The sequence below is a fragment of the Tupaia chinensis genome, unplaced genomic scaffold (genome assembly GCF_000334495.1).
Source record: "Tupaia chinensis unplaced genomic scaffold, TupChi_1.0 Scaffold146907_1, whole genome shotgun sequence".
NCBI lineage: Eukaryota > Metazoa > Chordata > Mammalia > Scandentia > Tupaiidae > Tupaia > Tupaia belangeri.
In genome coordinates, this window is record NW_006206760.1 from 3,324,834 (window position 1) to 3,343,267 (window position 18,434).

The following is an 18,434-nucleotide window of genomic DNA, read 5'->3' on the forward strand; positions in this document are numbered from 1 at the left end:
TTTTAAAAATCTTTATTTTATTTTATATTTATTTATTTATTTAAAATTTGACCAGAGGAGGACAGAGTGAGAGAGAGAGAGGGAGAGTGAGAAAGCAAGTCACAAGATCTGGGACTTGAACTATGGTCAACCATGTGGGAGTCCAGCACCCTTAACTACCATGCCACCTGCCAGCCCCTTTAAGTTTTATTTTTATTTCTAGCTTCCATAAGGAGAGATAAAGAGACAGACGACCCCATCAGGATCACCATGTCGTGTTCCACCCTGAGTCTTAGCCCACCGGAATCACTGTCACACACATATCTGGCATATACCGGAGACCCCAGAGTGTGAACCTGGGACCCTCCCAGATGCCTTCAACATCACTGGGTTCTGCCTTGCCACTGTGCCACTGTGGCTGGCCAGGAGTGGTCTTCAAGGAGCTCTAATCTTAGTTATCACTGTAGGCCAATCAGTGGGAATGATCGTGGGATGATTTCATTGTGTAGAATTCACTTTGCTTTCTCTTCTTTCGTAAGTGTAAGTAATTGATTTAAACTGTGTTTAAACAATTGCATTAACAAAGGAGATTCTTTGACGCTAGCTAGTTAGTCCTCGCTGTGCTGAAGAAAGGCCAAGAGGTAGTTCGTAGATTAGTAACAAACTCAGAACTGGGGTCCACCCGGGTTTTATCCAGGCTCTTACCAGCTTTTAACCATATATCCTTGGGCACAAGTTGAACTCTCCTTGAATGTCTGCTACTTCTTCCATAAAATAATACTTACCTCATGGCGTTGGGATGATCAGAAACTTTTGGGGCCTGGGGTCTGAACTTGGACTCCGCTGAAGGGTCTGGTCAAATATATTGATGTTTATGCAATGAATTAAATGTAATAGAGATGGTAAATGGTATTGCATCAGGTCAGGACAATGCAATTTGTATTGCTAACAAGTACATTTCTCAAATTTTATTTTGTAGCGACTTGTTATAAAACAGTAGGGTTTCAGAGCTTTGGGGATTTGGCTTTGTGGATGTGGGAGGGAGGACTCGTGTTTTCATATCTAGTTGCATCAAGTCAGAAGGAGAGGCATTGTATGTCCCCACTTACTATTTACCGAGTGTCTGCACTCTATGACTGAAACTAATTGTCTAAAGGATATAGAAACGCAGTCTATAGATGTAAATACCAGATACAGTGTGTGTGAAAGAGGAGGGTCTGAGGAAGGACATTTGGGGGAGGGACAGGGAGGCAAAGCATTAATGGCACAAAGAGGTGTGGTATTATCTGTTGAAGATACTTCGTAGTTTTATCAACTGGACTAGGGAGAAATGTTCACCTGTTGAAATATCCATTTTATAAGACAAATAATAATGTGATTGAATGTATGGAAGAAAATGAAATGAAAATAAATAAATTAATTTAAAAAACAAAAACAAAACAAAACAAACAAAAAAACTATGCTTGGATTTAAAATATTTTTGCACCAAAATAAACTCATACTTGAATTCTAAAAAAAAAAAAAAAAGAAAAGAAAAAGCAGTGTAATACACTGTAAAATTATATGTAATCCAATGTAATATAAAGAAGATTATGATGATAATAAAAAAAAAAAAGTCAGAGTGACTTGTGGATGGGGCTGGAGAAGGGTGGGAAGGTGTGGAATTTTTAGAACCATGAAGACCATTGGCTCCTGATTCTAAGTTTTCAGATAAGCGAGCTGAGGTGCAGAGAGGTGACTTTTCATTGTTATGGAGGTAGCCACTGGCAAAGGTAAATGAAGTAAAACCCCTTTAGAGAAACGAATGTCAGCCATCTTGGTAAATCTAGACCAAAAGTAGACCATTCTCGGATTCTGTGATTTGAATATCAGCTAAAAAAACCCAGATGTGTGTGTGTGTGTGTGTGTGTTTGTGTGTGTGTGTATGGTGTATTTAAAAGCTGTCTTCTACCCAAGTCTGGTTGGAGGCAGTCTACTTACCAGCCAAGTCCCTTTCCCATCAAGAGTTCGTTGGCTCTCCCTGCTGGGAAACCCTAGCTTCTGAGAACGCCCGCCCTTTCCTGATAAAGTAGCAAAGAATAGCTATCGGATACGCTCTTGGCCTGGGTTAGCTTGGGAGGAGTTCCAAGCCCTCCTTATCTGGAGTCTCTGGCTATTCTTCGTCTGCTCCATTATTTTAGGAGCCATCAAGTTATGCCCACTGGGTTTGAGGAATCTTGTTCCTGTACCATTCTGTCTCAGCTCCTCTGACCATTGTGGTCAGCTGAATACACAAGTGTTACTAGAAACCAGCTAGAAAATTCCTTTGCTTTTAGGTTGACGTCTAGCCATTTCTCATATCTCTTTCGGTTCATTGCTACCTTCAATCTGTTTCATCTTTTACAATCTACTCAACTGGGATCTTGGCAAAATACACATATGTAACTGGTCCAAAGCATACAGCTAATTAATCAAATCTGACTGAGCCCAGGAAAAATCCCCCAAATTTTGATAAATGCTCCACTTCATTGAACTTTAATGCAGTGGAAGGGGTTATACTTGCCAGTTAGGGCCAAGAATTCCCTGTTTTCGGTGGCTTTTGCTGTCTGCAGAAGATTCTCAGGGCGACGTGATGGGCTTGTTTTTGGAGAGGTGACCTGGCTGTGGAGATCCCAGCTTGTGACCTGCAGGAGGTGAGCTGTGACTTGGGAAGGAGATTGGCGAGTGAGGCTGAGTAGTAGAGTCTTGTAGCTCCTCCGTAACCTGCTTTGGAGGCTGGTGGGGGTTGTTTTCAAAATATACCCTGCTTTTACCTATGTGTATCGGAACCCATGGTTTAGAAGTTTGCTCAGCCTTTCATCTAAAGCAAGTTGTGAAGTATGAGAAAACAAGTTAGCAATTAGCCTTTAACTAGAACAATGGCTCAATGATGGAATATCGTTGAAAGAAAAATAATTAAAATAGACCTTAAACAGGCACTGGCCATTGGCTAGTGCTCATTTTTTAAAAAAGTATTTATTAACTTTTAATTTTATTTATTATCATTATTCTTCAATTTTGATCAGAGAGAGACAGAGAGAAAAAAAGGGAGAGAGAGAAAGCAAGTCGCCAGGTCCAGGACTTGAACCATGGTTGGACATATGGGAGTCCAGCACCTCAGCTACCATGCTACCTGCTGGCCCCTGGATGGTGCTCTTACCAGCCCTGTTCTCTGTATTTGGACACAGAGGGGAAGAGGAAGCCTTCTAAGAGCAGGTAGGCTCCATTCTGCCTGATCTGAATCCAGGCACTGCCACCTAGTGGCCCTGTGACTTTGGGAAGGCTGTCTACCCTTCCTGTGCCTCAGTTTCCCCATCTGTCCCATGGGGTAGAAGCAGTAGCTGTTTCATAGGTTTACTGTGAGGATTCGGTTCTTATCTGGGTGCTGGCTCAGGAAGCATCTGTCATTGGTGGTGGGAGTAATAACAGTGGTAGAGTAAACCAGCGTGGGTCAGACTGCTGTCCCGTCTGGAGGCGTCCTCCCTGAACTGTCCTCGTCTTAACTCTTGCTTATGCACACCCTGCCTGCTTTCCATTTCAACCCGATTGCTGGTCTCTTGTTCTCCAGGGATTTTGCAGCCAGCATGGCGCTCCTATCAGGTTAGTGTAATTGAAGACTGGGGTGCACATCTAGGCTGTGTCCCAAATGCCGTTGCGCGATCTTCTCCCAGTTCTTCCATTTTCAGCTGAGTCTGTGGCTTCCTCAAACCCAGCCTCCCTGGTGCTCGACAAGTGCCATTGCTTTCCCTCTTCCCCCAGAGACAAGGTCGTTTTGTGTTACACAGACTGGTCTCACACTCTGTGCTCCTCCTGCCTCTGTCTCCTGAGTAGTGAGGATTACCAGCATGCAGCACCATGCTAGGCCAGTAATTATTTTTTAATTTTTAAATTTTATTTGTTTTTTAGTTTTGTGATAGGGCATGCGTACTAGCCAGAAAGAGAGAGAATGCGAGAAAGTGAGAAAGCACCCCCAGAGGCGATGGCCACGCTGCATTTCCTTCTCCTCTGTTCTCCTCTCAGGATTTTAGGTACACGCACACATGAGCTCATTTTGTTTTTTAGGCTGCCGGGTCTGGGACTTAAACTGCATAGTTGACCTTGTGGGCCTCCAGCTGCCTTAACCACCATGCCACTGGACTTGCTGGCCTGCTTCTTGTTGGCCATGTGGAAGTCTAGTGATGTAAACACTGCTGGCCCCTGGGCTGCCTTTCTTTCACAAATACACTACGATTTCTTTATACCTTCATTTGCCAACAGAGAGGTGGAGTCCATATCTTGGATATTGTGAATAATGCTGTAGTGAACATGGGCGGGCAGGCATCTCTTCGAGGTCCTGATTTCAGTTCCTTTGGATATATCCAGAAGTATGATTTCTGCATCATATGGTATATCTATTTTTAATTTTTTGAAGAAGCATCACACTGTTTACCATTTTACATTTCCTTCCTATTTTAGTTGCTCTCTCTTAGCTCCTCACCCTGCTGACTATGTGCTGACTCTGGTATTATGTTTTTCAATCTTTCAATTTTTCTAAGTGCAGACATTAGGTCTATGTTGAGTGGGGACATGCACCGTCAGTCTTTCATAGTCTGGCTTGCTTTGCTTAGCATTAAATCATTTATATTTACCCACTTTGTATCAAATGGCAAGTCTAATTTTTTTTTTAATGGCAGAGTAGTATTCCATAGTATATATGCCACATTTTTTTAATCTAGGCATATATTCTTGGCTGTTTAGGTTGATTCCTTTTTAGCAATTATGAATAATACTGCAGTAAATATGGATCTGCAAATGTTTTTCTGAGTTTTCCTGTCCTTTGTGTAAATACTCAGAAGTGGTATCACCGGGTCATATGGTAGTTCTATTTGCAGGTTTATGAGGAGCCTACATATCATTTTCCGCAGTGGCTATACTAATTTATATTCCCACTTACGGTGCTAAGGTTTCCTTTTCATCACAGCCTTGCCAGCACTTGTTCTTTATTGTTTTAATCATAGCCATTCTGACAGATGTTAAATGGTATCTCATTGTGGTTTTAATTTGCATTTCCGTTATGAGAAGGGATGTTGAGCTTTTTTTCAAATGTTGTTTGGCCATTTGAAGGTCTTTCTTAGAGAGTTTTCTGTTCAGCTCCTGCTCACTTTTTAACTAGTTTTCTTTTCTTTTTCTTTTTTTTTTTTTGTTCTTTGCAGATAAGCTTCTTGAGTTCCCTATACATTCTACTTATCAGTCCTTTATCTGATGCATAGTTTGCAAATACTTTCTTCCATTCTAATGGTTGTCTTTTCAGTCTATTGTTTTCTTTGGTATGCAGAAGCTTTTTAGCCTGATGTAGTCCCACTTGTCTGCTTTGGGGATTATTGGCTGGGCTTTAGAGGTCTTGTTTAAGAAATCTTTGCCTGCTCCAATGACTTAAAGAGTTTCCCTTGTGTTTTCTACCAATAATTTTATAGTTTGAGGCTTGTGTTCTTTGTCAAAGATGAGTTGGCTGTATGTTTTGAATTCCAAGTACTTTCATATACCAATATGTTTAATGTTTACAGTGGTTTCATGAGGTAGTTGTCCAGTTACTGTTTCTCCAAAGCTTAGTGGTGTCCATCGAAGAACAATCATCTATTTTCTTCAGGGATCTACAGTTTGGGTAAGGTTCATCAGAGGCAGCTCATCTTTGCGCTATGCAGCATCAGCTGGGGCTGCAGGATCTGCTCCTAAGGTGGCTTAGTTACTGGTTGGCAAGCCTGCTGTTGGTTTCTCTCCATGGGGAAGTTCAGGCTGCCGCACGGCACGGTGGCTGGTTGCCAAGAATAAGCGCCCTAAGAAATAGAAAATGGAAGCTCTCAGTTTCTTAAGAGCTGGGGCTTAGAAATGAACAGTGTCTCTTCCAACATAATCTGTTAGTCAGGCAAAACACTGAGTGTACATTGAAGAGGAGGAAATAAAGACCCAACCTACCAGTGGGAGCAATAGTAAAGCATTTTGGGGCCGTGTTTTAAAGTCCTCAGATAGGTACAATCATTTTGATTCCATTTTACAGATGAGGAATGTGAGGAATGTGCTCACCCATCCAATGCCGAAGAATGGACACAAAGACATGAGATAACAGAGAAGCAAGACTTTCATGGCAGTCTTGCAAGACCCAGTGTCTCAAGGGGAAGCATGCCCAAATCAGTCACAACAAACATTTTATTGCCTAGTGGACAATTTCCTTTCCCAGTTCCTTACTGGCTGAGTATTATGGGGTGGACAGTCTTCCCTGACATCACCTAACTTTTATTATTCCCTTATTAGGCATTAGGGTGGAGGCTCATGACAAACCCACAAAAAAGGCCCACCAAATGTCCCGAGGAGGAGGAGAACTGAGAAATACAAAAGGAGCAAAGGGCTAGTGACAAGCCACCATCTTGAGAAGTCATTTCTCAAGAGCAGCTTGTTATTTTTTTGGATTATTTGTTCAGGAACTTTTTGGGAATGTGTACTTTCTGGAGCTGTCACATCTGCATGCTGGTGAAGCAACTTTTGAAAATGAATCTTGAAAGGAATTGCTTAAGTCTATTTTTTACAAGGAAGTTAAATGCTGTCAACAGAATTAACCCACTCTGTAGAAATAATAATTAATGCAGTTTACTTACTTTTTTAAAGAATTATTTATTTATTTATTTCCACTTGTTTTGTTATTGTTATTTTTTTTCTTTATTTGATGAGAAAGAGAGAGAGAGAGAGAGAGAGAGAGAGAGAGAGAAAGTGAGCAAGCCACCAGGTCCAGGACTCGAACTATGGTTGGCCAGGTGGGAATCCAGCGTCCTTATTCACCACACCACCTGCTGACCCCAATGCAGTTTACTTCTAAGCACAGATATGAATGATCAGCCTGGAGTAAGACAAGTGTGTTTTTCTGGTTGCTGAGATACAGTGGTTCCTTTTATATAGTTTTGAGGACCAGAGAGTTATCAATCAGCATAAGGAGTCTTTTACATTGGTCTGGCCCAAAAAGGTAGGACATCTTAAACAGAGGTTCTTTTTTTTTTTTTTGGAGAGATTTTCACTGTAGGGCGCGTGCGCTCGCCAGACAGAGAGAGACATAGAGACAGAAAGCGAGAAATCACCCCCCAGGGGGGATGGTCACGCCGCAATCCCTTCTCCTCCATTCTCCTCTCGGGATCTTGGGCACACATGCACACGCGCCCGGCGTGAGTTTTAAGCCACCGGGTCCGGGACACGAACCACGGTCGACTACGTGGGAGTCCAGCGACATAGCCATTACGCTAACTGCTGGTTCCCTAAAACAGAGGTTCTTATAGGTTATCAGTGAGTTTGAAATTATTACATTAGTAATTGGTTAAAGAAGGGTCACATTTCCTAAAAGAAAAGAGTAAAAGAATAAGAAGGCTTACTATGCATCCTAAAATCACCATGCCTAGGACAGGAGGCAGCACCCCGTTATCAATGCTCTGTTCATGTTTGTAGGCCTCGTTAATGCTTGTAGGTCTGATTCTCCCAGGACCCCTGGGAGAAAAGTTTGGAAGAGGAAACATTCAGAATTTTTCCTTTTCGGGGCTGGCAGGTGGCATGGTGGTTAAGGCCACTGGACTCTCACATGGCCAACCACGGTTCGAGTCCTGGGTCTGGTGGCTTGCTTTCTCACTTTCTTTCTTTCTCTCACTCTGTACCTCTCTAGTCAAATTAAAAAAAAAAAAAAAAGTAAAAGTGAATAAAGGTAAATAAAATTAATTCTAAAAAAGATGAAAAGGAATTCTTTTTGTTTTACCAGTACACAATAGTTCAATTACTTGGTCAGGTGACATGCCCCATAAGGGAACAAGTTGTTGTTTTGGTCAGACATTCTGAGCTGTTTCACTATCAGTGCTGTCAATGTTGCATTTCTCTTTAACTCACGTGTTTCACTAACTTAGATTCGTATCTTCTTCAGTGTTTGGATGGCACAATAACTGTGAAATTAGGTGACTCACCTTTGCTTATAAATCACAAAAGTATAAATAAGTAGTATTTGCAAGGGTTTGCTAGATGTTAATGATTAAGCACATCCTCAAGCATCTGATTTAGGAGGAGCTTTTTGGCTCTGATTCTGAGCCCGTCTGCTTTTATCTGCTTCCCATACCCTCAGAGAGAGGTTATTGTTACCTCCAGAATGAAACAGAGAATGTTTTAGTAAAATGCCTCCTCAGTTCCTGTTACATGGAGTACATGTCATTAAAGGGAATGAAAAGGGTTGGTTTTGTAGCGTAGTGGTTAAGCCCTGTGCATAAGGAACCAACCCGGGACTACACAGTGGCATGGAGGTTAGGCTGCTGAATCCCACATATCCCACACGGATGACTGTGCAGCTCAGGCCCTGGACCGGCAGCTTGAAAAACACACCTAAAGTGTGTGTGTACCTGTCTAAAATCCCAAGAGGAGAATGGAGAAGGGATTGTGGGGTAGCCATCCCCCCTGGAGGGTGCTTTATCACTTTTCCTACCTCTCTGTCTCTATTTGTCTCTCTCCCACTCTACCAAATACAATTTAAAAAAAAAAAAAAAAGAATTCTACATGGTTCACTCTGGTTTGAATCCTGGCCCTGGCAGCTTGAAAAACATCCTGGGTGCATGTGTGTGTCTGTATGCCCCAAATTCTGACCGGATGGAGAAATAGAGGAAAAATGATTGTGGCATGATTATGCCCCATTGGAGGGTGCTTTCTCTGTATTTCTGTTTCTCTTTTTGTCTTTGGTGAGTGCATGGGCCCTCTGTCAATAAGAAAGAAAAGGAATTAATAAGTAAAACCTGCTAACCAACATAGGGAAGGAAATGTTTCTGTTTTTCATTGAAAGTAAGGCTTGAGGTTAAACCCTAATTTATATGGCGTATTTTCATATATTTATGCATGGACTATACACACACACACACACACACACACACACACACACACGATATTCATTCTTGGAGGAGAAAACAGAAAAGAATCATGCTATCCCAAATTCTAGAGGTTGCCTGGTAAAAGCCTGAATGCAACCTTTTACAGTCTTAAGTGAGGTAGCTCTTTGTTCCCCGGCGTCTGGATTGCAAATCAAGCTTCTGTGTGACACCGTGTGCTGCCGTGATGAAGCGGGGCCATTTCATAGCAGGTGCGTGTCCCCACTAGAGTCATGACAACAACATGGATTCTTCTCTGATCAAAATGCTCTGGCTGGTGAAGGTTTATAATCAAAGGTCTCTAACTTTTTCATTTCTGGGTTTCTTAAGCAGTGTGTGTGAATCTCCCTGATATAGATAGCTCATTTTAGGACCAGCAGTTAGTGTAATGGCTATGTCACTGGACTCCCACGTAGTCGACCGCTGTTCGAGTCCTGGACCCGGTAGCTTGAACTCAAGCCGGGCGCATGTGCGTACATGCCCAAGATCCCTAGAGGAGAATGGAGGAGAAGGGATTGTGGCGTGGCCATCCCCCCTGGGGGATGATTTCTCGCTTTCTGTCTCTCTGTCTGTCTCTGTCTGTCTGGCGAGCACACGCGCCCTATCGCAAAAACCTCTCCAAAAAAAAAAAGAAAAAAGAAAAAAAAGAAAGCTCATTTTATTGCTCTGGAATCATTTTCAGAGTATTCCAGATGCTGAGATTTTATTTCCAACTTCATGCCTTGCGTTCGTTTGATACTTCATCCTTCATGTTTCCACGACATGGTACTTTGCCGATTTTCTGCACCGTCTGCTTCTCCTCTTATCCAAATTGTACACATCTGACTGTACGCTCCAGGCTCTCTGTTTCTTACTTCTGGAGCCAACATGGCACTCCTGAAGACCAGGCTATCAGGCCGCCTTTGATATACGTCCATGTAATACTCGGACATGCCTAAAAGCAAATCCTTTTCTCCAAAAGAACCCCTGTCATAGCTTCCCTATTTTTTTTAAAGAATCATTTAAAAAAAATTTTTTTTTATCATCATTATTATTTTTAAGATTTGCTACAGGGCACACACACTCATGAGAGACATGAGAAGAAGCAGAGAGAGAGAAAGTGAGAAAGCAAGCTGCCAGGTTTGGGACTCGAACCATGGTCGGCCATGTGGGAGTCCAGCACCCCAATCACCATGCCACCTGCTGGCCCTATAGAGCTCCCCTATTCTTAAAGTCGTAGAATAGGGCCCTGTGTTGTTTTCTCATCAAGCATGCCCTGGGTCTCCCCATAGCATTCATTTCTCATAGTCCACCCATGGACTGACTTGTTTAATGGGAACTTCTGATACTCCCTGTCGTGGTCTACCCATGTACTGCCCTCTAAGCACCAAGAGGGCAGGGGCACTTTACCTGGTAATCACTCCATACCCAGCTCCCAGCCTGCTGCTTGTTATGTGGTGGGCATGCTGAAAATGGGTTTTTGGGTTAGTGAGCGAATAAACAAATATACAGTTCCATTTACGTGTTTGCATCCCAGGCTAAAATCTTGATCTCATCCCCACATTTCCATATTTCTTCAACTGTAGGTCTGTTAGTACTGAATCCTTCTAGAACATAAACTCCATGAGGATCAGGATCTTTGCTCATTTTGCTTGGTTTGATGCCATTTGCCTCACAGATGCCTACCTCGCTTTCCCTATGACCCTGGGCCAGTTATGTATGTTCTGAGTTTTTTATGTATAATTAACTTAGATTTATTGCTTATTAATTTAATTGCCATTAAGAAGAGACTTACTGGGAACCAGCAGTTAGCGTAATGGCTATGTCGCTGGACTCCCACGTGGTCGACCGCAGTTCGCATCCCGGATCCGGTGGCTTAAAACTCACACCGGGCGCATGTGCGTGCGTGCCCAAGATCCCAAGAGGAGAATGGAGGAGAAGGGATTGTGGCGTGACCATCCCCCCGGGGGGTGATTTCTCGCTTTCTATCTCTCTGTCTCTCTCTCTGTCTGTCTGGCGAGTGCACGTGCCATGTAACAAAAACCTCTTCAAAGAAAAAAAAAGAGACTTATTTTTACTTACTTGTTTCTTCTGAGAGAGAGACAGAAAGAATGGGTCCGGCATTTGTTGTGCCATGGAACTGGCTCAAAGTGTTTTACACGTAGTAATTTGTTTCATCTTTGTCGCAATGCTAGGAGGGTTGGTAGGTACTCCCGACATACCCATTTCATGAGGAACTGAAGCATTACAATGTTGTCATTGTCCACTGTCACACAGCTAACTGGTGGAACTGGGAGTTGAACCCAAGTCTCTAGAGTGTGCTCTTAACCGCAAAGTCCTATGCTGTAACGACTCCTAACGTTTATGTGTTTATTCTGTGCTGGACCTTCATTCATACTCCCTATTGTAAGTGCTGTTACAGATGAAGAAGTAAAAGCTGACTTCAAGGGGATTATAGAAGAATGGCCCAGGTTGGGCGACTTCATGAGCAGCAGGGACAGGAGGTGAACTGAGACTGTTTTAGACCAACCAGGGCTTTCCCCCCTTTGACCGTGGCCCTCCCTCCCCCCAGTCTCTGCCTGGTCTGTGGTTTGGGGACTGGGCACCGTTAACCTGAGCACATCCCAGGGGCTAGCTAACGCAGCTGCTGTTTTCTTTCTGTTATCAATGGGGGCAGCCATGCGTTGCACTCCCAGACAGAGACGACCCAGTCGCCCACTGACGGTAACAACAGACACCCTGAGTACATCGCATACGCGCTCGTCCCTGTGTTCTTCATCATGGGGCTCTTGGGCGTCCTCATCTGCCACCTGCTAAAGAAGAAAGGCTATCGTTGTACCACAGAAGCTGAGCAAGACGTCGAGGAGGAAAAGGTTGAAAAGATAGGTAAATGACCTGGATTCTTCTGATTTTTAATCATGTATTTACCATCTCTAGGAGGCAAAACGGTCCATTTTAGTTGCCGGCGACGCCTGGTAGTGTAAGTGTGGGTTATGCAATAACCACAGCTAGAGGTGAAACCTAGCTCTCATTCACCGAATCCCTTCCAGGTCATTCACCTCACCTGCCCGTGACCTTGGACGTGCTGTGGATCGTCTGGGTTTCTGCTCTGTATAACTTAACTTGCATTTATTTCTCATTAATTTAATTGACATTGAGGAATGGTTTCTTTCTTTCTTTCTTCTGAGAGAGATAGAAAGAGGCAGAGACATTCTCAATAGGATCTTCTCATTTTTTAAAAAGAATGATTTAATTTTATTTATTCATTCATTTATTTTCATTTAACCAGACAGAGACAGAGAGAGAAGGAAAGTGGGAAAGCAAGCCACCAGGCCCAGGACCCGAACCGTGGTTGGCCATGTGCGTGTCCAGCACCCTAACCACTACGCCACCTGTTGGTCCACCTCAATAGGGTCTTCACATCACCATACATTGCAGCCTCAGCCAGTCAGGGCCAGTGGCTCTTAGCAGAGAGACCTCAGCATTGTGGAGTGTTGTGTTACTGCTGCACACCGTACCAGGTCTTTATTGACATTTTAATTTCATTTAAATGAGGACAGTATTCTCCACCTAGTAGGGTGACCAACATTTAGAGAGAAGATGCATTTGGTGATGATCAGATATGGCTATTCAGTAAGTGTTAATACTGACTATTGTTATTGAATTGGATTCTAATAAGAATGATGGGGAAATTACATAGATCTCACCCTTTTTCTGGGAAAGGTCTGTCTTTTTCTTTTTCTTTGTGTGTGTGTGTGTGTGTGTGTGTGTGTGTGTGTGTAGAGATTTTTGCTACAGTGTATGTGAATTCACCAGAGACAGAGAGACAGAAATTAGTGACACTGTTGGGCAAATTATCCACTACATCATGAAATCACCGCCAGGCGGGATGGCCATGCCACAATCCCTTCTCGGCCATTCTTCTCTCAGGATTTTGGGCATGCACACACATGGGCCAGGCGTGAGTTTCAAGCTGCCAGGTCTGAGACTTGAACTACAATCGACTACATGGGAGTCCAGCCACGTAACCATGACACCATCTGCTGGTCCCCAGGAAGTTCTATCGTAAACCTGTCACTGAAATTTACGTTGTTAAGTAAATGATTGTGTGATAGTGCAGTGAGAACATGGCAAGAACTCATGCCTTGGTATTAACTTCAGGGTGTTTCCCATTTTCCTCTTCCCCAGGAGTTGTTAGATAGCATTAGCCAAACCCAGGCAATGAAACCCTGTTTGCTCCACCAATCTTTCTTTCCAAGCAACTTTTAGGGAGGTTTCCCGACTTGGGCTTTGACTGGTAGTAGATTACTCTTTGTGTCCCTTTCAGCCCCTTCAAGGGCAGTTTTTGCAGAAAGGTGACATTTGGAGTAGGTCACCCTTTGAGCAAACCAGGATGGCCGGGTTCGGGGAGGTTCCTCATTCCGTGCCAGCTTGCCTGACTGTTGGTTTTTCCCTCCCCCACTGACCTTTGAGGCTGAGAAAGACATGGGGGCACGATGAGTCATGTGTGACTTTATGAGCAAACCCAGGCTGAATGTTTGTCAACAGAAAGTGGAGCCTCCTCCCTCCCCTTGCATAAATACTCTATCAGTTGGGTTGCAGTCTCCTTCCTGGCTATCTAACCAAACACGTGTACTGATACAGGAGGGAAAAAGACTGCTGGGTGGAGGAGGCTCTTTTCTAGGTGAATAGGTAAGACATGGCACACCCTGATTTATTCTTGTGAACCAGGATGGAGTGTTTTAACTCTCTCTCGTCCTTTTCATCTGATTGAAAGAAATTATACAGATAGGTATCAGAGTTTGATTTTTTTCAAAGACCCATGTGTGTGCTTGTTGGTACAGAGTTTCCCGAAGTCAACTGAGTTAGAGGAGAAATAACTGCAGTCAAATTTCAGTAATTTGGGGGACTAGCAGTTAGCGTTATGGCTATGTCACTGGACTCCCATGTAGTTGACCCCAGTTCGAGTTCTGGACTCAGTGGCTTAAAACTCACGCCGGGCATGTGTGCGTGTGTGCTCAAGATCCCGAGAGGAGAATGGAGGAGAAGGAATTACAGCTTGGCCATCCCCCCGGGGAATGCTTTCTCGCTTTCTGTCTCTTCGTCTCTCTCTGTCTTTCTGGCGAGCGCACGCGCCCTATAGCAAACAACTTTAAAAATATTTCGGTAATTTGGAAGTGTATTTGAAAGGACAGGAGAGTTTTATATACATGAGTGAATAATTATCCAATTTAAAAAATAAATTAATACTCTAGATTTACATAGTAAGTCTGCTGTTAAAATAAAATCCAAGTAGATTTTTTTCCCCCTTCCTTTTAATTAGCTTTCTTCCTCTCATTTTCCTTAAGGGTTTAAGAAATGATGAGAGAGAAATGATCGTTGTAAGGACTGATATAAATGCATTTCCACATTGTGCTCTGAGATTGATAGACAACGCTGATTCTTTTTGAGCTGTTTGTACCAGGGAGGTCACACATGTGGTGCATCAAGTGTGGGGCTGGGCCAGCAGGTGGCATAGTGGTTAAGGCACTGGACACTCCCACATGGCCAACCATGGTTCAAGTCCCAGACCTGGTGACTCGCTTTCTCATTTTCCCTCTTGCTCTGTGTCTTTCTCTGGTCAAATGAAAATGAATGAATGGATAAATAAAATTAAATAAATACTTCTTTAAAAAAAAAAAGGCGGGCTGAAGGCAGAAAGCCTAGAATCTTGGCACTAATGGGTGAGCACCTGAGCTTTCTTGAAACTTCTCAGTGAGACCTTGGGCTCTAAGGCCGAATGCCTAACTGACTCGATGCTGGTGACCAACAGTAACCCTTCTCCTCTCCTCTTTTCTCTTTCAGAATTGAATGACAGCATAAATGAAAATAGTGACACTGTTGGACAAATTGTCCACTACATCATGAAAAATGAAGGTATGCATATTTTAGTGTTCCCGCACAATTCAACGTCCATGTTTTATTCAAAACCTGCTTCGAAGAGACAGGCTCTATATGGACTTTTGTTGCTTTTACCTAAGCTCCCTACGACCTCAGCTTCCAGCTGCGGTCCCACCATGAGTCTCCTATAAATGAGTTTTCTAAGCCTCAGTCGGTCTAAGTGTTGCAGGGGGGCCGGCCCTGGAGCTGACAGCTGAAGTACACCTCCCGGCCTCACCGCTTTCGGGTTGTGTGTGGTTTGAGGAAAGTCGGGTTACTTGATGAAGCCTCAGTTTCCTACCGTAAAATGAGCGTGATAGAATATTCACCTCACGCACTGCCGTGACATAGCTCGCATAAACGCTCAGTATAGCAAACACCCAACTGTTAGCTATTCCTCTTTTGGAATTGTAAAACACTGTGGTAGAACACGCATAGCCCAAAGCGTATTATTGCCAGCATTTTACAGTGTACAGTTCCGTGGCCGCAAGTACCCCCCAGTGCTGCACGGACATCACCACGACCCAGTTCAGCACGTCTCCGTCAGCCCTCTGAGACCCCGCAGGTTAAAGCAGCCACTCTCCACACCCTCTCCCACACCCACGGGCAGCCACCACTGTGCTTTCTGTCTTGCCTGTGTTATCTGTCCTGAGAGATTTTTTTGTTTTATGGCACATGTGCTTGCCAAAGAGACAGAGACTGCAAGACATCACCCCTCAGAGGGGTTGGCCATGCGTCAGTACCATCTCTTCTTGGGATTTTAGGCATGCACGCACTTCCACCTGGTGTGACTTTTGAGCTACCCAGTGTGAGACTTGAACCGGGGTCAGCCATGTGGGAGGCTGGTGCCTTACCCGCTATGTCACCTGCTGGCTGCTCTCTCTTCTTTTTTTTTTTTTTTTTTAACTTTTTTTTTTTTTTTAACTTTTTTTTTTTTTTTAAAGTTATTTCTTTCTTTCATGAGCATGAGAGACAGAGACAGAGAGAAAGAGATAAGCATCCTCAACAAAGTGCCACACTATCCCATAACCCCCACCCCAGCCTTTCTAGCCTTTTCTGCCAGCCAGGATCGTGGATGTGTGCGGGTCATGTGCAGGTCATCTGGGGAACTGAACCCATGATCTTCCGCATAGATCCAGCTTCGCTTGAGCAGCAAGTTCCCATAGCACCTCTGAGCTGGCCTGTCTGTGTTATCTCTTCTTAAGTGTTAAAACTTTTTAAAAGTTGAACTTTAAGGGTGTTTTTCCCCTTTGGTTTGTATTGCAATCCCTCATCTTTGTAAATGGAAGATTAATCTAATCCTGATTACATAAACCAGGGTCATTGTTCTGAATACTGGTTCTAATCTCCAAAAGGTGCCATGCCGTGAGTCACTGCGGAGGTGTGTGGGGTGCCTCGCCCGCAGACTCTGGGTCCTCGTGCTTTGAGTTCTCGTGAAAATTTGAAGAAGACTTTCCTTTGGGCTCAGTGATGATTCATGCAATATGCTTGATAGACCTGGGCCTTTGGTCTAAATGTTGAAAAAGCTCGGTTCTCATCAGTTAATACCACGTTTCCACTCTCTGCCCTCCCCCTTACTCCTTTCTTTCTTTCTTTTTTTGGAGAGGTTTATGCTATAAGGTGCATGCGCTAGCCAGAAAGACAGAGAGAGACAGAGAGACAGAAAGCAAGAAATCCCCCCCCAGGAGGGATGGCCACGCTGCAATGCCTTCTCCTCCACTCTCCTCTCGGGATCTTGGGCATGAACGCACACGGGCCTGGGGTGAGTTCAAGCCACCGGGTTCAGGACGCGAACTGTGGTCGACTACATGGGAGTCCAGCAACATAGCCGTTACGCTAACTGCTGGTCCCTGGTAAAAAATCTTTTTTTTTTTTTTTTTTAAAAGAGAAAAAGCTGTATGAATTTTCAAAGTTTTTCACTCAAGTAACATTTCATACTTTTTTTTCATTAAGATTTTGTGGTCCCTACTTACTCCTTAGAGGATGGATTAATCAATAAGCTGACATGGAGTTCCAAATAAATAAATAAATAAACAAATAAATATATATAACTTACTCTCATATATATAAAGCCTATATATACATCTTGAACCTTTGTACATCTACACTATTATAAATTCATGGGAGAGTGATTAGGTAAGAAATGTCAAATAATGAAAAATAGTTTGGCAAGCACCGGGTCAGCCTTCAGCTGTTAACTCTTAGCAGCAGCAGTGTTGGAACCAGAGTTTTTTCTTCCTCTGTGGATGTTATTTGAGCTGTAAATGTTAAAGGTTGGTGTTAAATAATAAATAATTTGATGCATGGTAAACAGTGATTTTTATTCTTTCCTCTCTAGAGGATTCGGGGGGGGTGGCTGGTTAGTCATGAGAACAGTGCTTTGAAAATCAACAGAAAAGTTTCAGAGTCAGTGATAACTTTTGACCTTGCCAGTTCAGTATTGCAGAGGAAATTGAATATTCATTTCATTTTATGTCCATGCGGGCCTGACCCTGACTGTTGTACAAGAGTTTATGAAAAGGAACATGGCATGTGTGGGGGTGAGAGTGGATGGGAGGGCCCAGAAGCAGAAATTCAATTTGCTTTTGTTGACAACCTAGACTCCCACCTACAAATTTGGAGATTTTTGTTTTGTTTTGTTTGTTTTTAAATTAACAGCAGAAGTCAGATTTAAGTCAGCCTAAATTACATAACTAAGGGGTTGTGAACATGAAATTTTAAGTCATCTAGTGAGAGTTAAAGGCTAGTATGATACTTTTTATTTTTGGAGAGGTTTTTGCTATAGGGTACGTGTGTTTGCCAGAGAGACAGAGAGACAGAAAGCGAGAAATCACCCCCTAGGGAGGATGGCCACGCCGCAATCCCTCCTCCTCCATTCTCCTCTTGGGATCTTGGGCACACACGCACACACACTCAGTGTGAGTTTAAGCCACCGGGCCCAGGACTCAAACCATGGTTAGCTACATGGGAATTCAGCGACAGCCATTATGCCAACTGCTGGTCCCAAGACTTGTATGATCCTGAAGCAGAGCTAAGCCACTTGGCCCATCTGGAGAATGAACCCTCTCTCATCCCTGATCTGATGTGGGTTAGACTTGATAGTTCATGGGAATTCAGAGTTTAAAGCTAACTGTTTTGGAATATACAAGTTGTTAGAACACAGGTTCCTAAGATGCACAGTTTACTACCATAATTATCCAAATTAGCTAACTGCAGCAGAGCAAGTACTGTGTGTGGATTTCTCTTTGGTCTGAAAGATGGGAGGAATGTTTCTTCTACATTCTGTTTGTTGCCAATGCTAAGTAGGAAGCAAAGCTTCATAGTAGATCCCCTCTCTTTGCTAGATCTGTCACTCATCCTGAATTCCTACGTGGTGCATGTTACTGGCAGAGGTGTGGTGGTGTGGAGTTAGTGTGGGAAAGAGCCTCTTCTTTTCTTTGTTTTCCAAAGACATTGATTTATTTATATAGCTTTATTCATTCATTTATTTTTAGTTTGACCAGAGAGAGACCCAGAGAGAGAAAGAGAGAAAGTGAAAAAGCAAACTGCCAGGTCCGGGACTTGAACCATGGTCAGCCATGTGGATGCATCCAACACATCAACCACCACACCACCTGCTGGTTCCCTGAG

The 18,434-nt window shown here is 43.4% G+C and overlaps 1 protein-coding gene across 4 annotated transcripts in view; it reads left to right on the plus strand.

Moving 5' to 3' along the window:
• Positions 1-18,434, plus strand: part of RELL1 (RELT like 1) — a 63,791-nt gene that overhangs the window by 21,233 nt on the left and 24,124 nt on the right. For all 4 annotated transcript variants that reach the window (XM_006169254.3, XM_027768564.1, XM_027768566.1 and 1 more), the window contains exons 2-3: positions 11,550-11,771; positions 14,730-14,801. In XM_006169254.3, coding sequence (XP_006169316.1) covers positions 11,550-11,771; positions 14,730-14,801 — 294 coding nt within the window. The remainder of the gene's footprint in view (positions 1-11,549; positions 11,772-14,729; positions 14,802-18,434) is intronic.